The sequence below is a fragment of the Oncorhynchus clarkii genome, chromosome 24 (assembly GCF_045791955.1).
Source record: "Oncorhynchus clarkii lewisi isolate Uvic-CL-2024 chromosome 24, UVic_Ocla_1.0, whole genome shotgun sequence".
Taxonomy (NCBI): domain Eukaryota; kingdom Metazoa; phylum Chordata; class Actinopteri; order Salmoniformes; family Salmonidae; genus Oncorhynchus; species Oncorhynchus clarkii.
The window spans coordinates 2,359,602-2,380,503 of record NC_092170.1 but is presented as its reverse complement, the minus strand read 5'-3'; the positions used below and the strand labels follow the sequence as shown (position 1 = coordinate 2,380,503).

Below are 20,902 nucleotides of genomic sequence, written 5' to 3'. Positions count from 1 at the left end.
GAGCGTTGGACTAGTAACCGGAAGGTTGCAAGTTCAAAGCCCTGAGCTGATAAGGTACAAATCTGTCGTTCTGCCCCTGAACAGGCAGTTAACCCACTGTTCCTAGGACGTCATTGAAAATAAGAATTTGTTCTTAACTGACTTGCCTAGTTAAATAAAGGTAAAATAAATAAAATAAAATTTACAGCAGGGATAATTGGATAATATGACAAATACATTTTGGTTTCCATGGTACACCTGCAATTTGGCTCGAAGTAGCCTACATGAATTTGGAGCTCAGAAATTCAAGTACTGGAATACCTTGAAAATCAGACATTTCCTCAATTTGGTGCTTGAAAAGTCCTTGTAATAATTGTTGGCAATTTATAAGTTCTCCTGCTTCCTTATAATTATCTGGGATAAGATTTTTTTATATGTTTTTGTGAGAGATGGCCACTTATGTTTGTTTCCTACCATTTCAATTGAAGGGTGTTGCGATACTCTGTTGCGGTAAAACCACGTGTGGTTATTATGAGGAAGACAACATCGAATGTTGGCTACAACTTGGCTTTCCATACAAATCCTTCCATTAAAAAAGGTACCTGGTTTTTTGGTCACTTTCTCATTCTAAAAACATTCAAATGGTGAGATTAATGTCACCGCTACTCATGGCTTTATTATGTGTGCCTGCGTCGGCCACATAAGCTTCAGAAAAATGGCCATGCATGCATCCAATCTATTTAGGCAATGTCCATTTAATTCTCACATATTTTAGAATGCAATGCTAATTTGATTATCAATGCATTGGCAAGGCGTTAAAAAAAAGCATTATTTTTAAAGTGGTAATGGACAACTTTTTTGGACTTTCTGCATGCATTTTTTGGGGAGGGTTCTATATTAGGACCTATACGTACAATTATATAAATTGTACAATTTTAGAACATTGAGGTCCTTGACAACTACAATAAAGTGCTTGAAAAAGTCCCTGAAATTCATTGAATTTGACATGCCAATGTCTGTATGAACCCTGCTTAAAGGACGTATAGTTCTATTAAATATAGGTGAAGTTATTTGCATATATTCACTTTTATTCCTCGAAGTGGAACTGCATGAAAATCCTTTTTTAATTTTGTTTCAAACTCTTTTGAAATGTTTATCCCGATGTCACACATTGGCCCCATTATTTACCGAAAGACCCATATGTGTGTTCACGTGCATGTGTGTATTGGTGTGTCTTTCAGAAGGAGTATTGACAGCCACTCTGGGTGGAGGGTGGAGAGTAGAATAGAGGCACATGTGTCTGAGGAGAGTGAGCAACAGAAGGCCATCTAAAGGCCTAATGTTGACACTGGGGATTAGTGGGCAAAGACACAGACAGGGAGAAATATCACGCTACACAGGGCATATGTGGGAACCTGGCACTACAGACACACAAACATACTTGCACGTGTACAAAAACACACATAACGCGACTATCGCACACACACACACACACACACACTGTTTTTGGGAAAAAATAAATCCTCTGAATCTTGAATCGATTAGATTAGTGCGTGTGTGTGTGCGTGATTGAGAGAGGAATAGCCGAAAAAACAAGGGGTGTGGATGAAGCCCCCCCCCCCCCCCCCCCCAGCTCAATGCTCAGGCCAGGCAGGAAGTGACCCATAAACATATCTTTCCAGCTCTTTCATAGGGGGCCAGTGTTGCCCCCCTACTACCCACCTCCTGGCCCTCCCTTACCACCCCCCAGGCCCCAGTGAGCATTAAGCGGGCCAGCGGCCCAGCCGAGAGCGCTCATTACAGGCCCACAGAGCCCACAGAGCTCCTGCTCAACAAAGGCCTGAGAGGCTTTAGCCAGGGGATGATCTGCTTTCTACTGACTAGAGAGAGTCCTGGAGTCCATCGAGTGACAAAGAGAGGCGCAGAGGGGAGGATGGGGGGAGGAGAGGGGAGGATGGGGAGAGGAGGGGGGAGGGAGAGTGAGCGGGTGGCTTTAAGGATCTCTGGGGAGGCAGGAGGGAGAGCGAGAGAGAGGGAGCGAAAGACTGGCGGCCGCTCAGAGAGGAGAGGAGGAAAGGAGGAGAGAGCAGGGGCTTATGTGACGGTGGGCAGGCGACAACGTCAGGACATTAACATTCACAAACCTCCAACATCTGCTCTACCATACTCACTGGAACAAAGACAGAGAGCGAGCGATGGAGGGAGAGAGAGAAAGGGGGAGGGAGAGAGAGAAAAGGAGAGGGAGGGAGGGAGGGAGAAAGAGAGAGAGAGATGGGAGGAAACAGAGTGAGAGAAACAAGTTGAGAGAAAGACAATGAGAGAGATGACATATACAGAAGAATGAGAGGGTGAGAACGGGAGATGGTTCATTTTTGGACTCTGTCATCATTCTGCATGTGCTTCCCTATCAATTAGAGTATCCACTCAGCGGCTAAAAGGGTGAATGGAGTAGAGACAACAGATGCTCCTAATGTAGTGACAAATTCATAAACACACACACTGACAAATGCACGCACGCAAGTACAAACACACACACACGTGAATGGCTCACATGCACGCACAGTTTAAACACTGAGCTAATGGAATGGGTGAGGACAGGCCATGCTCATTACACTGACACTATAATTACAAGGCCTAGCTTCTGGTGATCAGTCAGGGCCTGCAGTGCAGATGGACCCTAGAATAGTCTGTGTCCCACCTGGCACCCCATTCTACAAAATGTGGAAAAAGTGAAGGGGTATGAATACTTTCCAAATGCATAAGGAATTATGCATTCGGAAAGTATGCAGACCCCTTCACTTTTTCCACATTTTGTTACAGCCTTATTTTAAAATGGATTAAATTAATGTTTCTCTCTCATCAATCTATACACAATATCCCATAATGACAACAATTAAAAACTGAAATATCACATTTATATAATTCAGACCCTTTACTCAGTAGTTTGTTGAAGCACCTTTGGTAGCGATTACAGCCTTGAGTCTTCTTGGGTATGACGCTACGAGCTTGACACACCTGTATTTGGGGAGTTTCTCCCATTCATCTCTGCAGATCCTCTCAAGCTCTGTCAGGTTGGATGGGGAGCGTCGCTGCACAGCTATTTTCAGGTCCCTCCAGAGATGTTCGATCAGGTTTAAGTCCGGGCTCTGGCTGGGCGACTCAAGAACATTCAGAGACTTGTCCCGAAGCCACTCCTGTGTTGTCTTGGCTGTGTGCTTTGGGTCATTGTCCTGTTGGAAGGTCAAACTTCACCCCAGTCTGAGGTCCTGGTCGCTCTGGAGCAGATTTTCATTAATGATCTATCTGTACTTTGCTCCGTTCATCTTTGCCTCGATCCTGACTAGTCTCCCAGTCCCTGCTGCCTAAAAACATCCCCAAAGCATGATGCTGCCACCACCATGCTTCACCGTAAGGATGGTGTCAGGTTTCCTCCAGACGTAATGCTTGGCATTCAGGCCAAAGAGTTCAATCTTGGTTTCATCAGACCAGCGAATCTTGTTTCTCATGGTCAGAGAGACTTTAGGTGCCTTTTGGCAAACTCCAAGCAGGCTGTCATGTGCCTTTTACCGAGGAGTGGATTCCGTCTGGCCACTCTACCATAAAGGCCTGATGGGTGGAGTGCTGCAGAGATGGTTGTCCTTCTGGACGACCCTCCCACTGTCTGCCGAATTCTTTCTCTCTGCTCTTGTTTTCCGTAATAAGATGTCGGTGGGTGGAGCTGTGAGGGTCGTTAGCTAAATAGGACACACCTGGGCTCGGGTGTGTCCCGAGGATAAATCCACCTCCCCCCATACATCGACGAGGCTCTCTCCACGCAGACACACCATTCGGTTTTTGTTGTGGCATTTTGAGGCTTCTTTGTATTAGTTTATTTTGGCACCTCTCAACACCCCTCATTATCACCATCTATGCATGCATCCACTCACTTACACTACTGGCTACACACACCATTGTCATTTGTATACAGGTTACTTTATTTAATAAATATATTTTTGCTATTTCTTTATCTCTGCGTTGTCTCCCTCTTTGTTATGGCCTATGAGCCGGTTCGTAACACATCTCCACAGAGGAACTTTGGACCTCTGTCAGAGTGACCATCTGGTTCTTGGTCACCTCCCTGACCAAGGCCATTCTCCCCCAATTGCTCAGTTTGGCCGAGTGGCCAGCTCTAGGAAGAGTCTTGGGGGTTCCAAACTTCTTCCATTTAAGAATGATGGAGGTCAGTGTGTTTTGGGGGACTTTCAATGCTGCAGAAATGTTTTGGTACCCTTCCCCAGATCTGTGCCTCAACACAATCCTGTCTCGGAGCTCAACGGACAATTCCTTCGACCTCATGGCTTGGTGACATGCACTGTCAACTGTGGGACCTTATATAGACCGGTGTGTTCCAATCAATTGAATTTACCACAGGTGGACTCCAATCAAGTTGTAGAAACATCTCAAGGATGACCAATGAAAACAGGATGCACCTGAGCTCAATTTCGAGCCTCTTGGCAAAGGGTCTGAATACTTATGGAAATAAGGTATTTTTAAAAAACAAAAATTAATACATTTATATATTTAATACTTTGTCATTATGGGGTATTGTGTGTAGATTTTATTTAATCCATTTTAGAATAAGGCTGTAACTAAATGTGGAAAAAGTCAAGGGGTCTGAATACTTTCCGAATGCACTGTAAATAAGGAATAGAGTGATATTGGAATGTAATCCCAACTCATTGCAATTCCTCTATGGCATGAACAAGAGTCTAATAGATGTTTAATTTAAATCCTTTGAAGGGCGGGTGTTCAATCACAGCTAATACACCACTGGACATCATCAATACTGGGACCAAGCTGGGCCTGGAGATGGGATGACAAGCAGGATAGGGCCTGAATGGCTAGACCAACTCCACATCTCAAAGACATGTGTATGCGCCTGTACCGCGCATGCATGAAACGCCTCCACCACCACCACCACAAACACACACAGACTTGTCCAGCTGTGTGTCATCCCTCTCTAACCTGAGAGGAAGTGGAACGTCCATTGGATCGGCAGTGCAGGTGTCAGAACTGGCCCTACCTCAAGAGACACTGTCTGTCCCAAATGGCACCAGATTCCCTATATAGTGCACTACTAAAGAAATAGGGTGCCTATAGGCCCTGGTCAAAAGTCGTAGAAAGGGGGGGAACGAGAAAAAAATAGTAAATTAAAGAGAAGAGAGAGAGATCCAAGATCCTGCCCAAATCTGCCGAGGCGTCAGAGGAATGACGGCAACATTAGAATGTCGACTAAAAGAGTGAGGCAGCCGGCATCCTTTCTATTGGGTCATACAAGGCTTATTACGGATGTGGTTCTGTGGAGAGAAGAGGAAAGCCAGAGACACGGTGGGTGCATTAAACACGCTGTGTGTGTGCGCATCTGGCCGTCTGTTATCTGCTCTGCTTTCCAGAGGTGAACTGCACTTAAACCCGGGGTTCTTTTATGACGGCCCGCTGGCATTAGGAGTACATTAGTATCGCCTGGGGGGGGGGGGGGGTAGGCTGGAGGTCATGAGTCTGTAATAATGTGCACACAATCTCACACACGGACGCACACACAGAGACTATAGCCTTTCTCCCAGACAGAGACAGGCATCACTATTAGCACACAGTCATGCAGGCGAGGCCAGGAAGACGATAGGAGCCTGCTATCCACTGATACTCAGGAGTAACGTTCACGTCCAGTGACACTCACTGTCAGCCTATGATCTACACACACACTCACCAGACAACGTTATGGGGCTGGGAAGATGATGATGACATTAAAGTAAATACTGTGGATTCTACAGGTAGAGTAAGTACATTTAACAGAATAGTATAAAGAAGAGAGTTTTCCCTTTCCTGACAAATAGGAAAAACTCCTGGCCCTCCATTAAAAAGACACTTGCGGACACTTTTCCAGGCAAAGATTGAGCCTGGTCCTAGACTCATGGAGGTGATCTATTGAGTATGCGTTTAACAGGGGGACAAGTCTTCATCTGTGTCTGGGACAAAGCACCGAAGTTATTTTCTAACTAATTCAGTGGTAGTTGCCTTACTAGCCTACCACCACCAGCGTAGTGTTTCAAAATTCCCAGAAATACCAGTTGGAAGATTCCTGGAATTAGAACGCAATAACCAGGAGATACGGGAATTATCCAAATAGGATTTCTGAAAAACATGGTTAAAAGTAGTGCACTATAAGGGGGAGACAGACAGGTTGTGTTGCCGTGTCAGTGTCCATATTAACCACAGGCCTCTGATCAGCAGCAGTGACAGTACCATATAAACACAAATTACTCAACTCCAGACACTCAACATAGCAGCACCATTCATATCCAACGGAAATTAGGAAAACATGGAGAGACTGGGGAGGCTGGCCAGCATTCATCCTCTCGCTCTCTCTTTCACTCGTTTCCTTGCCTTCTCTCTCTCTTCCCCTCGTTTCTTTCCTCTCTCTTCCCTTCGTTTCCTTCCTCTCTCTTCCCTCCGTTTCCTTCCTCTATCTTCCCTCTTTTCCTTCTCTCCTTCCCTCGTTTCCTTCCTCTCTTTCCCTCGTTTCCTTCCTCCCTCTTTCCCTCGTTTCCTTCCTCCCTCTTTCCCTCGTTTCCTTCCTCCCTCTTTCCCTCGTTTCCTTCCTCCCTCTTTCCCTCGTTTCTTTCCTCCCTCTTTCCTTCGTTTCCTTCCTCCCTCTTTCCCTTCCACCCTCTTTCCCTCGTTTCCTTCCTCCCCCTTTCCCTCATTTCCTTCCTCACTCTTTCCCTCGTTTCCTTCCTCACTCTTTCCCTCGTTTCCTTCCTCACTCTTTCCCTCGTTTCCTTCCTCACTCTTTCCCTCGTTTCCTTCCTCACTCTTTCCCTCGTTTCCCTCGTTTCCTTGCACTCTGTCTCTCAATCTTTCTTTCTGCCTCCTCTATTCCTCCTCTCTTTCTCACTCCCTCCTCACCTCTACTCCTCTCTCTACCTCCCTTTCTCACCTCACCCTCTCCCTATTTAGTGTGATGTCACAAGTTCCACAAGGTTGTGTGTGTGTGTATGTATGTATGCGTCTGTCTGTATGGGACTTGGATGTTTAGGATGTCTTTCACAGGCCTGTGCAGCAGACAGGGGTGGGTGGTTCTGAAATGATGCATGGCTGTCGGGGCCTTTCGTATGTTTCCTGTGACGCAGACACACACACAAACCTAATTGCACTCACACACACTCTCTCTCTCTCCCTCTCCCTCAAATAAAAAAACATGGGGCCTGACAGCCAGGCCTGACTGTAAACACGTCGCAGTGGTTTCCCTCTGCGCAATTTCAGCCCGTCACATCTGGTTCACAATATGACTCCTCAAAACACAGAGTGTAATGTACACACAGCTCAGATGATGAAATATGACTTATGCGTGTTTGAAAGGCGCTCGCCTACAGGAAGAACATGGGCCGGAAGTAGTGGAGACTGGGGACGCTAGAGTGAGTGAGTGAGTGAGTGAGTGAGTGAGTGAGTGAGTGAGTGAGTGAGTGAGTGAGTGAGTGAGTGAGTGAGCGAGTGAGTGAGCGAGTGAGCGAGCGACGCATTGGAAAGAATTTACAAAAAAAACAGCGCAAACTAGAACGCTATTTGGCCCTAAACAAGAGGGGGGGCCGTATGAAAAAGTGTGAATGTATGTACTCACTACTGTAAGTCGCTCGAGTTAATAGCGTCTGCTAAATTACCAAAAAGGACAAAAGTATTGCTGTGTAAATTTGAAGAGGTAAATTATATGGGCAGAAGTGTTTCCTCGATACAGGATAAGGTGTCTGTGTAAGGACTGTACTTGGATCAGCCACTGACCTGCAGCCTGGAGCACCAGCTGGAGTCGAGCCCTGGCCTGTTCTGCAGGTGTCTGCAAGAGAGAAGAGAAAAAAACCATTAGAATCACACTGGATAGCTTTAACACTGCTATAATTTATTTTGTGTTTATTCGTTACTATAATTTTACAATACATTTTTCAATTAATACGGGGAAAAAATATTTAGTGTGTTTTTTTTTCCCGGTGTCTGAAACATATTCTCTGGTGTGAACATTTAACACTAAACTAGCCTCATGTATAAATAGCTTTTTTCAGTTATGTGGTTATTACTTATTTGGAGTACAATGATTACACCCCTATGGCCCTTGGAACTTGACGGAGGAGCGTTTACTGTGGGTTTCAGACGAGAGTCAACAGAACAGCACACTGGGGGCAGAGCATCTGCAGCACCACCAAATAAAAAGCACTTTTCTCTCTCTGAAAAGCAACGCACTCAAGGGGTATGAAAGGAAAGATGAAAGAAAAGCGCCAGTAACAAGTCTTTCGAGAGAAGAAAAACAGAGCACATTTAAGTGGGAGATATAAAAGAGTCATGATAGTTCTGTCCTGTAGTGGGTGTGTGGGTGTGAATTTGAACATGTGAGTATACATGTGGGAGCATGTGTGTGCTTGCGTATGCATAGGTGTGTGTGTGTGTGTGTGTGTGTGTGTGTGTGTGTGTGTGTGTGTGTGTGTGTGTGTGCTTGCGTGTGTGCTTGCTGCTTTGACAGCTGTATCGGGAGGCGGGCTGAGCAGCGTTTTGACATGCCTCAAAGGGCCGGGTGTAATTCCAATATCTCTGCTATTAGATTTGAGGAGTCTTAATTGTCAAGGAAGAATGATAGTCATCGGGGTGAAAGCGTTATAAAACCCGGCCCGCTGCTTCAGATTGCTCTCTGGGAAGCAAGGTGCGGTCTTGTTATACTGCAAGCCACGCACGCGCACACAAACAGACACACACACACACACACACAGGATGTGTAGGATTAGAGGAGAAATTAAATGCTAATGGGATGGAATTCGAATGTGGTGCCTGGGAGTATCATTTAGCGGGCGAGAGAGGTGCGGGCCCCACCGCTGACAGCCCGCCATGCATTCTCCTCATCTCGCATAAATTTGATTTATCAAACTGTAAACTTGTCACTTCGTAAAAAACGTCACTTTTCGTGGCAGCCGGGAAAATATAATGACCCCCTTTAATGTAAAAGTGTCACTCGGCTATGTCTTAGATGACAAACACGTCAACCTCCCCCCACCCCATCTCTTGATATAAAGAAACTTGATATTCCCCACCTTTTTAAAAACATGGGTTAGTCTCCGAGTGGGTCTTTGAGAGTGGCGGGGTGCAGGGTTTTGTTCCCGTTGGTGGAGGTGACAGTGTGGATCAAACTCAGTAGAACTGGGACTGTCAGACAGCTGTAATTATCAATCAGACTGGGAGAGATGACTGAGTGGCAGGAGAACACCCAAGGCCCAAACATACACACAAGGGTGCCCGCGCCCACCCCTACACCCACCCACACGGACTGTGACGATACCAGTATTGCAATATTTCTTCCATGGCAAAAATTTCAACACAAAGCAGACCAAACTCTTTGGTCCTTTAAACACCTGCTGTATATAAAATATTGCGTGCTATAGCTTGGGAAATAAATACATGTGACTCTGGATGACAACATAATGTTTGTTTCCAACATTAGGGCTGTTTTCCTAAAGAAGTTAAGTCCACTTCGTGTTTTGTTTCCTTGCCACAACACTAACAAGTATCCACAACACTAACAAGCACAATCCACCCCCCACCATCCTGTACAACAGTATATTACAACAACACTTCGTCGTGACGCATAACAACCAGTCGGCAGAAACATCACAGAGCTTAAGTTGTCCTGGATAATAATGATGCATTTCAATCATCTTAGTTACAGTCATTCAAAAAAAAAAAAACATTTGCATTTGTTTACACTGCCCCCCAGGCTTCTGCCATACAACACCATGTGTATTTACACCCGGGGAAGAAAAGAAGAGGGAAATGATATGAAGAATAGCCGGCCCCTGTTTGGTTCGTAACGTGACAAATGCAGAGCTTAATATAACGGTTAAATAAACATGTCAAATGATGAAAATGGATCCTGTGCCAAGACAGCGCGTGGCTTGGCACGACGCGGCAGTTATTCCAGTTGAGTTCCAATGAAAGTTACTCGATGGCCAGGAGAACAGAGATACTGACAGAGGTAGAGAGAGAGTGAGAAAGAGAGACAGTGGGGGAGACAGAGGCTGAAAGAGGAAGGGAGAGAGAGAGAGATTACATTGATTTAACAACAGGACAAAATACAAACCCTCCAACCAAAAAACGCCTGTTGTGTTGATGGTATCCTCAATGAAATGATCAAATATACAGGCCACAATTTCCAATTGGCTATACTTAAACCATTTAACAACATCCTTAGCTCTGGCATCTTCCCCAATATTTGGAACCAAGGACCGGGGGATATGCGTCAAGAGAAACCTTGGGGAAATCCTTTGCATTATCATTATCACAGCAGACTCGTACATTTCCTCAGTGAAAACAATGTACTGAGCAAATGTCAAATTGGCTTTTTACCAAATTACCGTATGACAGACCACATATTCACCCTGGACACCCTAATTGACAAACAAACAAACAAACAAACCAAAACAAAGGCAAAGTCTTCTCATGCTTTGTTGATTTTTTGTTGATTTTGACTCCATTTGGCATGAGGATCTGCTATACAAATTGATGGAAAGTGGTGTTGGGGGAAAACATACGACATTATAAAATCCATGTACACAAACAATAAGTGTGTGGTTAAAATTGGCAAGAAAACACACATTCATTCTACAGGAGCATGGGGTGAGACAGGGATTCAGCTTAAGCCCAACCCTCTTCAACATATATATCAACGAATTGGCGATAGCACTAGAACAGTCTGCATCACCCAGCCTTACCATACGAGAATCTGAAGTCAAATGTCTACTGTTTCTGATGATCTGGTGCTTCTGTCCAACCAAGGAGGGCCTACAGCAGCACCTAGATCTTCTGCACAGATTCTGTCAGACCTGGGCCCTGACAGGAAATCTCAGTAAGACAAAAGAATCGTGTTCCAAAAAAGGTCCAGTTGCCAGGACCACAAATACAGATTTAATCTAGACACCGTTGCCCTAGGGCACACAAAAAATTATACTTACCTCGACCTAAACATCAGCGCCACAGGTAACTTCCACAAAGTTGTGAACGAGCTGAGAGACAAGGCAAGAAGGGACTTCTCTGCCATCAAAAGAAACATAGAATTTGACTTACCAATTAGGATCTGGCTCAAAATACTTGAATCAGTTATAGAACCCTTTATGGTTGTAAAGTCTGGGGTCCGCTCACCAACCAAGAATTAACAAAATGGGATAAACACCAAATTGAGAATCCGCATGCAGAATTCTACAAAAAAATACCCTGTGTACAACGTAAAACACCAAATAATGCACGCAGAGCAGAATTAGGCCAATACCCACTAATTATCAAAATCCAGAAAAGAGCCATTCAATTATACAACCACCTAAAAGGAAGCAATTCCCAAACCTTACCATCACCTACAAAGAGATGAACCTGTTCACAAACAGACCCCACATGGCCACAGGACAGCAACACAATTAGACCCAACAAAATCATGAGAAAATAAAAAGATAATTACTTGACACATTGGAAAGAATTAACAACAAAAAACTGAGCAAACTAGAATGCTATTTGGCCCTAAACACAGAGTACACAGTGGCAGAATACTGGACCACTGTGACTGACCCAAAATTAAGGAAAGCTTTGACAATGTACAGACTCAGTGAGCATAGCCTTGCTATTGAGAAAGGCCGCCAAAGGCAGACCAGTTTCTCAAGAGAAGACAGGCTATGTGCACACTGCCCACAAAATGAGGTGGAAACTGAGCTGCACTTCCTAACCTCCTGCCAAATCTATGACCATATTAGAGAGACATATTTCCCTCAGCTAACATAGATCCACAAAAAATGTGAAAACAAACCCAATTTTGATAAACTCCCAAATACCACAGTGTGCAATCACAGCAGCTAGATTTGTGACCTGTTACCACAAGAAACAGGCAACCAGTAAAGAACAAACACCATTTAAATACAACGCAAATGTATGTTAATTTATTTGCACATAATATGACATAATATGACATAATATGACAATTGAAATGTGTTCATTCTTTCTGGAACTTTTGTGAGTGTAATGTTTACTGTTCATTTTTATTGTTGATTTCACTTTTGTTTATTATCTCCTTCACTTGCTTTGGCGATGTTACCATGTTTCCCATGCCAATAAAGCCCTTAAATTGAAATTGAATTGAGAGAGAGAGAAAGTGAGAAAGAGAGAGAACGAAAAAGAAAGAGCAATAGGGAGAGAGCTTTACTGACCAAGACAAAGTAGGCCTAAATGACGAGCACGCCCAGACATGCCTTTAAACAACACAAACCGACTAAACATATCAAGCCAACATTCTAATACACAGCAAATGGAATCCAATAGCTTCATACAATACTGTTTTTTTGTGTTGGACTGTCTAAAACAAAATGACCTTGTAACAAAATGCATTTTATGGTTAATTGAACACTGAGGGACATATATGCAGCGTCGGGTACAAGGCCAGAGCCTCCCAGCTGTGTCTGTATTTGTGATACATCTGTCATCCCTATCTGACATCAATGAGCTCAATCACAAAAAGGCTTGTTTGCGCCACAACCTGTTCAATTGCTCTCTCATTCAACCAATCTACTACAATGCCTTCACCTTTGATCCTTGATCCAACTTTCATTTTGATGCTTGCCCGTGTGTGTGTGTGTGTGTGTGTGTGTGTGTGTGTGTGTGTACACCATGCTCTCTCTGGCTTAGGTAGAGCGCAGACCACAGGCTCTTCTGCGTCCGTATTTCACACAGACAGCCAACGAACGAGAGAGAGAGAGAATGAGCGAGAACGCGATTCATTCTGCGTAATTCATTAACAATAAAAAAAATAAACCTTTAATTGTCCTCCCCAGAGGCAACGCTCGCCTCCCAAACTTCCAAACCTCCAGCTGGGTCCCTGCGATGCCCGCTGCATCTGAAATTGCTTGGCCCTTCAATTAGACTCTGGCCAATCAAACGGCAATAAAAAAACAGTAGAAAGAGAGGAAAAAAAAGAGAGGTAGAGTAGCCCAGTTTGTCTCTCTCTCCCTCCTTCGTGAAAAATCACACCATGAGAGCCGCAGGGGCGAGTGTGTGTGTGTGTTCATGTGTCTTTGTGCGTGCGCGTTGCCCGCCCAACAAGAGAAAAAGTTTCACTTCTCCTCCTCACAACTCCCCGCAGATGAAAAGCAGGAGAACGGGGAGAGAGAGAGCGAGAGGGAGAGCGAAAGAGAAAGGAGGCTTTCATGTCGTTTTAATGGTTGTCTGATTGTTGTTATTGTCGTTTCAAATGGGGGGGCGACGCCATCTGACAGCCTGATCAGATCCTGGTTTGATTGACAGGCGCCCGGGAGAACAGTCCTGCTGTGACCCGCCTCTCACCGGTACACACATCCTCTGTTACAGAGCACACATCTAACCTGCCTCACTCACTCACACACACACGTTTATTTTACTATGCCTTTTGGGGAGAAACAATAGATTCTAATTCAAAATCTTTTTTTCCCTTAAACCTGACCCTAACTTTAACCCGGCAAAATGTCCTCACTTTCCTTGGTTTACTATTCTAGTGAGGACTTCTGGTACTCAGAAGTATAGTAAAACAGGAGCATACACACAAACATGTAGGCGGGAACACAAACACCCCCCACAGATAGACAATCACCAGATAATCACCAAATTAAACACACTTTCAATAGATTAAACCTTGTCATGTGAACACCTGGAGTAGATGTATCGGCGTCATTTAGATTTAGTTCAGGGTTTCGTTACTTCAGGGCTCGAGGTACAGCTAACCACCACTTTAGATAGCTACTGTGTGTTAAACAAGAAAAATGTATTTGTTCAACTATAAAAATGTGTGTTCAAGGTTAAATAAAGCCTATAGTGTGAAGAGCAGGGTGTGAGAGCAGAGAGGAGGATGGTGTGTGTGTGTGTCCATGCGTTCGTTCATGTATGCACATCTACGCGCCTGTGTGTACTTGCGTGTGTGTTCATCCAGGTGTAGGGGCCTAAATGAGGAGGGGTGGAGGTCCATCCATGCAGGAGGCCTCTTCTCCCTCTCTCTGTCTGCTGCTCCAGTCCTCCAGCCTCCCTCTAGTCTATTATCTCCACACACAGAGGACACTGATCCGCTCGGCAGCCTAAGCCAATTACACACACACTCATCATCAGGTTCACGTGCCATCAGGTTTGCACCTCTCGCTCTAACCCGCTCTCTCTCTCCAGGTCTGTCTGGCGTGAGGCCCTCTTCTTGGTCACAGCAGTGGGGATTTCTCTCCATTGTCTCAGCGGATCCTCTGGCTGACCGTGTAAAGACAGTGAAAGGTCCTTTCATCCCTCCCTGCCACCTCCCCTCTCTCTTCTTCTACACCACCCCTTGCTCTATCACTATCCCTCTCTCTTCCACTCTCTACCTCCCCTCTGTTCCCACCTCTCCCTCTATCCCTCCAGTATTTATCTCTCTGTTCTTCTCGCCCATAGACAACCAGTACCAGTGGGTTGAGTGGGAGACTTAAGCCATTATTCCAGCTTCAGTCTCCTAGCAAACCGATCAGACGGACCAAAAAAAACAGGTTAAGACTCAACTGGCATCCTATTCCCTATGTAGTGCACTACTTTTGACCATAGGGTGCTATTTGGGACTCAGGAATGACATTTACATTTTAATTTTAGTCATTTAGCAGAGCGACTTACAGGAGCAAGTGGGGTTAAGTGCCTTGCTCAAGGACAAATCAACATATTTGGGATTTGAACCAGCAACTTTTCGGTTAATTTCGGTTACTGGCGCAACGCGCTTAACCACTAGGCTACCTGCCGCCCCATGCATCTTGGCACGCGTCTCGTATGAACACTGTGTTCTTCATTTCACTCACTTTACATGAAAAACAAAATCCAAATGTGAATATTATTATAATATAATATTATTCTTCCACTTCTTTTACTGTATGTACAGGTGACTGCCAAAATAATGGAAACACTTGAGTAACTTAGGGATACAAAATATATTGAAAGCAGGTGCTTCCAGAGTTAACTAAGGGGGCAGACCATTATTTTAGCTACCATGGCTATGTCCCCGGTGCATGAGTGGTCAGTGAACGGTTAGATGAGCATGAAAACGATATAAACCTGGCCGTCTCAGCCACCAGATCTCAACCCAATTTAACATACAGACTTCTTCCTATATACTCATGCACCTGTATATATACTAGAGGTCGACCGATTATGATTTTTCAACGCCAATACCGATACCGATTATTGTGGGACCAAAAAAAAGCAGATACCGACTAATCGTACGATTTCTTTACATTTATTTGTAATAATGACAATTACAACAATACTGAATGAACACTTATTTTAACTTAATATAATACATCAATAAAAATCCATTTAGCCTCAAATAAATAATGAAACATGTTCAATTTGGTTTAAATAATGCAAAAACAAAGTGTTGGAGAAGAAAGTAAAAGTGCAATATGTGCCATGTAAAAAAGCTAACGTTTAAGTTCCTTGCTCAGAACATGAGAACATGTGAAAGCTGGTGGTTCCTTTCAATATTCCCAGGTAAGAGGTTTTAGGTTGTAGTTAATATAGTAGTTTAGGACTATTTCTCTCTATACCATTTTTATTTCATATACCTTTGACTATTGGATGTTCTTATAGGCACTTTAGTATTGCCAGTGTAACAGTATAGCTTCCGCCCCTCTCCTCTCCCCTACCTGGGCTCGAACCAGGAACACATCGACAACAGCCACCCTCAAAGCATCGTTAACCATTGCTCCACAAAATCCACGGCCCTTGCAGAGCAAGGTGAACAACTACTCCAAGTCTCAGAGCGAGTGACGTTTGAAACGCTATTAGCGCACACCCCGCTAACTAGCTAGCCATTTCACATCGGTTACAACAGCCTAATTTTGGGAGTTGATAGTCTTGAAGTCATAAACAGCTCAATGCTTGAAGCATTGCGAAGAGCTGCTGGCAAAACGCACAAAAGTGCTGTTTGAATGAATGCTTACGAGCCTGCTGCTGACTACCATCGCTCAGTCAGACTGCTCTAACAAATATAAAATCATAGACTTAATTATAACATAATAACACACAGAAATACGAGCCTTTGGTCATAAATATGGTCGAATGCGGAAACTATCATTTCGAAAACAAAACGTTTATTATTTCAGTGAAATTTTTATCTAACGGGTGGCATCCCTAAGTCTAATATTGCTGTTACATTGTACAACCTTCAATGTTATGTCATAATTACGTAAAATTCGGGCAAATTAGTTCGCAACGAGCCAGGCGGCCCAAACTGCTGCATATACCCTGACTCTGCGTGCAATGAACGCAAGAGAAGTGACACATTTTTACCTGGTTAATATTGCCTGCTAACCTGGATTTCTTTTAGCTAAATATGCAGGTTTAAAAAAATAAATACTTCTGTGTATTGATTTTAAGAAAGGCATTGATGTTTATGATTAGGTACAGTCGTGCAACGATTGTGCTTTTTTCACAAATGCTCTTTTGTTAAATCATCCCCCGGTTGGCGAAGTTGGCTGTCTTTGTCAGATAGAAATTGTCTTCACACAGTTCGCAACGAGCCAGGCGGCCCAAACTGCTGCATATACCCTGACTCTGTTGCAAGAGAAGTGACACAATTTACCTAGTTAAAAGAAATTCATGTTAGCAGGCAATATTAACTAAATATGCAGGTTTAAAAATATATACTTGTGTATTGATTTTAAGAAAGGCATTGATCTTTATGGTTAGGTACACGTTGGAGCCACGACAGTCCTTTTTCACGAATGTGCACCGCATCGATTATATGCAACGCAGGACACGCTAGATAAACTAGTAATATCATCAACCATGTGTAGTTAACTAGTGATTATGATTGATTGATTGATTGATTGTTTTTTATAAGATAAGTTTAATGCTAGCTAGCAACTTACCTTGGCTTCTTACTGCATTCCCGTAACAGGCAGGCTCCTCGTGGAGTGCAATGAGAGGCAGGTGGTTAGAGCGTTGGACTAGTTAACTGTAAGTTTGCAAGATTGAATCCCTGAGCTAAGGTAAAAATATGTCGTTCTGCCCCTGAACAAGGCAGTTAACCCACCGTTCCTAGGCCGTCATTGAAAATAAGAATGTGTTCTTAACTGACTTGTCTAGTTAAATAAAAGGTGTAATTTTTTTTATAAATTGGCCAAATCGGTGTCCAAAAATACAGATTTCCAATTGTTATGAAAACTTGAAATCGGCCATTCCGATTAATCGGTCGACCTCTAATATATACTGTCCATGGCCTCAGTGTATCATCAACACATAAATGTACACTTAAATCATATATGCAGAAAGAAACCCATCAGCTCTCAGGCCTCTGCTTGTATAACATTATATACTGAACAACAAAGATGGCATTAAGAGTCAAAACAAAGGCGGGAAACGAGTAGACTATTCCTGTCCACTGTCTCTGAAGCTATTAGGGCCTAAGAAAGTTGAGCCAGACAACAAACACAATATAATATTCTTAAAGGGGAAATCCGCAGCTCAAACAACAACAACACTGAACTAAGCTCATGAGGCATTTATAAGTTACATGGAAGCAATGGATATATATAATTCATTTAAAAGTAAAAAAATTGATGTAACAATCACAGATTGACCCGTTAAGCTTTTCAAAGCTTTTAAACCAGTAAGAGGGGTCAGGGTAGGTCAGGGAGGGTTAGGCCACAGACACTGTCTGCAGACAATGTTTTCCTGCTCACTGGTATTATCTATCGACCACGCTGTCCACCAGAAGCACAACAAGTGTCAATTTACGGCGGGGTGTGGAGGGAGAGAGAGTAGTCTGAGAGGATAATACAAGTGTTTTTACATTAGGGAATAAGGACCCAGACCACTAAGGAGATCACGGAATACACACAAACGAACACGCACACACAGAGAGACAAACTAGCTCACATACACAGAGTGTACAAAACATTAGGAACACCTTCCTAATATTGACATGAACCCCTCCCCGATTGCCCTCAGAACAGCCTCAATTCGCCGGGGCATGGACTCTACAAGGTGTCGAAAGCGTTTCACAGGGATGCTGGCCCATGTTGACTCCAATGCTACCCACAGTTGTGTCAAGTTGGCTGGACTTCCTTTGGGTGGTGGACCATTCTTGATACACACAAGAAACTGTTGAGTGTGAAAAACTCAGCAGCGTTGCAGTTCTTGACACACTCAAACCGGTGGGCCTAGCACCGTACCCCGTTCAAAGGCACTTCAATCTTCTGTCTTCACCCTCAATGGTACACACACACACAATCCTTGTCTTAATTGCCTCAAGGCTTAAAAATCTTTCTTGATTGGCACAGCAGTCTAAGGCACTGCATCTCAGTTCAAGAGGCGTCAATGCAGTCCCTGGTTCGAATCTAGGCTGCATCACATCCGGCCGTGATTGGGAGTCCCATAGGACGGCGCACAATTGGCCCTACATCGTCAGGGTTTGACCGGCGTAGGCCGTCATTATAAATAAGAAGTTGTTCTTAACTGACTTGCTTAGTTAAATAAAGGTTAAATAAATACAAAGTCCCCTTCATTTACACTTCAAGTGGATTTAACAAGTGGCATCAATAAGGGATCATAGCTTTCACCTAGATTTACCTGGTCAGTCTGTCATGGAAAGAGCAGGTGTTCATAATGTTTTGTACACTTAATGTATATATCAGGACAATTTTTCTCTACCTTTGGCCAGTCTGTTTTTGAATGACTTTTGGGACTATTCCATTGCACCAGCCAGGCAAGCTCAGACAAACTGTCTGGTCCGTCTTCCCTGTTCACTCAGCCATCAAGGATAGCCTCTCCCTCTCTCACTCCTCTATCCCTCTCTCACCCCCCCCCTCTCTCTCTTGCACTCCCTTTATTTTAATGGATGGACACCTCCACGCCTGTCCGCCACACCACCTCCTCTATCTCCCTCTGTCAGTCCTTAGATTTTTATTAGACTATATTCAATTTCGTCCGCTCCACTTGGCAGGGGAAAGAATGGAGGAGTGAGAGAGGGCGAAAGAGAGAGGCTCATCTTGATTAGTTGAGTACTGGAGTCAGCAGAAGTCATAACCTGTAACCCCCCCGCCCCGCCTTCCCTTCGACAGACCCAAGAACAGAGGAGAGAGGGAGGAGAAGAGGAGAACAGAGGAGAGAGGGAGAAGAAGAGAAGCAAAGAAGAGAGAGATCACTCCTTTATTTCAACCACACTAACACTTCATAATCCAATACTGGACTGCCTGTGACCATAACACACGCACCCACATGCACATACAGTACAAGTCAAAAGTTTGTAAACACCTAATCATTCAATGGTTTTCTTTATTTTTAAAGAAGCAGGGTTCCAGTTCTAGTAAAGAAGTTGGGTTTTAGCGGGGTGAAGGCGAGAGAGGGCTGAAGGGAGCGGTAACTAAGACACCACTAGGACGGAGCATCTCTCTCTGTTCTCTTCTTTTTTAATTTAACTCCCTTTACATCCATCTCCCTTTTCCACGAACAGTACCAGTCAAAAGTTTGGACACACCTACTCATTCAAGGGCTTTTCTTTATTTGTACTATTCTCTACAATGTAGAATGATAGCGAAGACATCAAAACTATCAAATAACACATATGGAATCATGTTGTAAGCAAAAAAATTGTTAAACAAATCTAAATATATTTTATATTTGAGATTCTTCAAAGTAGCCACCCTTTGCCTTAATGACAGCTTTGCACACACTTGGCATTCTCTCAACCGGCTTCATTAGGTAGTCACATGGAATGCATTTCAATTAACAGGTGTGCTCAATCAGTTGTGTTGTGACAAGGTAGGGGTGGTATACAGAAGATAGCCCCATTTGGTAAAAGAGCAAGTCCATATTATGGCAAGAACAGCTCAAATAAGCAAAGAGAAATGACAGTCCATCAATACTTTAAGACATGAAGGTCAGTCAATCTGGAAACTTAAGAACTTTTGAAGTGTCAAGTGCAGTCGCAAAAAAAACACCAACTGTTCAGAGGAGACTGCGTGAATCAGGCCTTCATGGTCGAACTGCTGCGAATAAACCACTACTAAAGGACACCAATAGGAAGAAGAGACTTGCTTGGACCAAGAAACATGAGCAATGGACATTAGACCGGTGTAAATCTGTACTTTAGAATGATGAGTCCAAATTAGATTTTTGGTTCTCTGCATGTGTGGTTACCACTGTGAAGCATGGAGGAGGTGGTGTGATGGTGCTTTGCTGGTGACACTGTCTGTGATTTATTTAGAATTTAAGGCACACTTAACCAGCCTGGCTACCACAGCATGCTGCAGCGATACGCCATCCCTTCTGGATTGCGCTTAGTATACCATAATTTGTTTTTCAACAGGACAATGACCCAAAAACACACCTCCAGGCTGTGTAAGGGCTATTTGACCAATGAGAGTGATGGAGTGCTGCATTAGGTGACCTGGCCTCCACAATCACCCAACCTCAATCCAATTGAGATGTTTTGGGATGAGTTGGACCGCAGAGTGAAGGAAAAGCAGCCAACAAGTGCTCAGCATGTGGGAACTCCTTCAAGAATGTTGGAAAAGCCTTCCTCATGAAGATGGTTGAGAGAATACCAAGAGTTTGCAAAGCTGTCATCAAGGCAAAGGATGGCTACTTTAAAGAATCTCAAATATGAAATATATTTTGATTTGTTTAACACTTTTTTGGTTACTACATTATTCCATATGTGTTATTTCATAGTTTTGATGTCTTTAATATTATTCTACAATGTAGAAAAATAATACAAATAAAGAAAAATCCTTGAATGAGTAGATGTGTCCAAACTTTTGACTGGTACTGTACACACAAACGTGTGCACAATCACTAGAACACACATGCACATAATATACAAATTGCATTTGTCTCCTGT

At 43.7% G+C, this 20,902-nt stretch overlaps 1 protein-coding gene across 1 annotated transcript in view; it reads right to left on the bottom strand.

Moving 5' to 3' along the window:
• LOC139382482 (arginine/serine-rich coiled-coil 1) overlaps nt 1-20,902 on the bottom strand; it is a 179,677-nt gene that overhangs the window by 68,808 nt on the left and 89,967 nt on the right. The window contains exon 6 of the mRNA XM_071126559.1: nt 7,795-7,846. Coding sequence (XP_070982660.1) covers nt 7,795-7,846 — 52 coding nt within the window. The remainder of the gene's footprint in view (nt 1-7,794; nt 7,847-20,902) is intronic.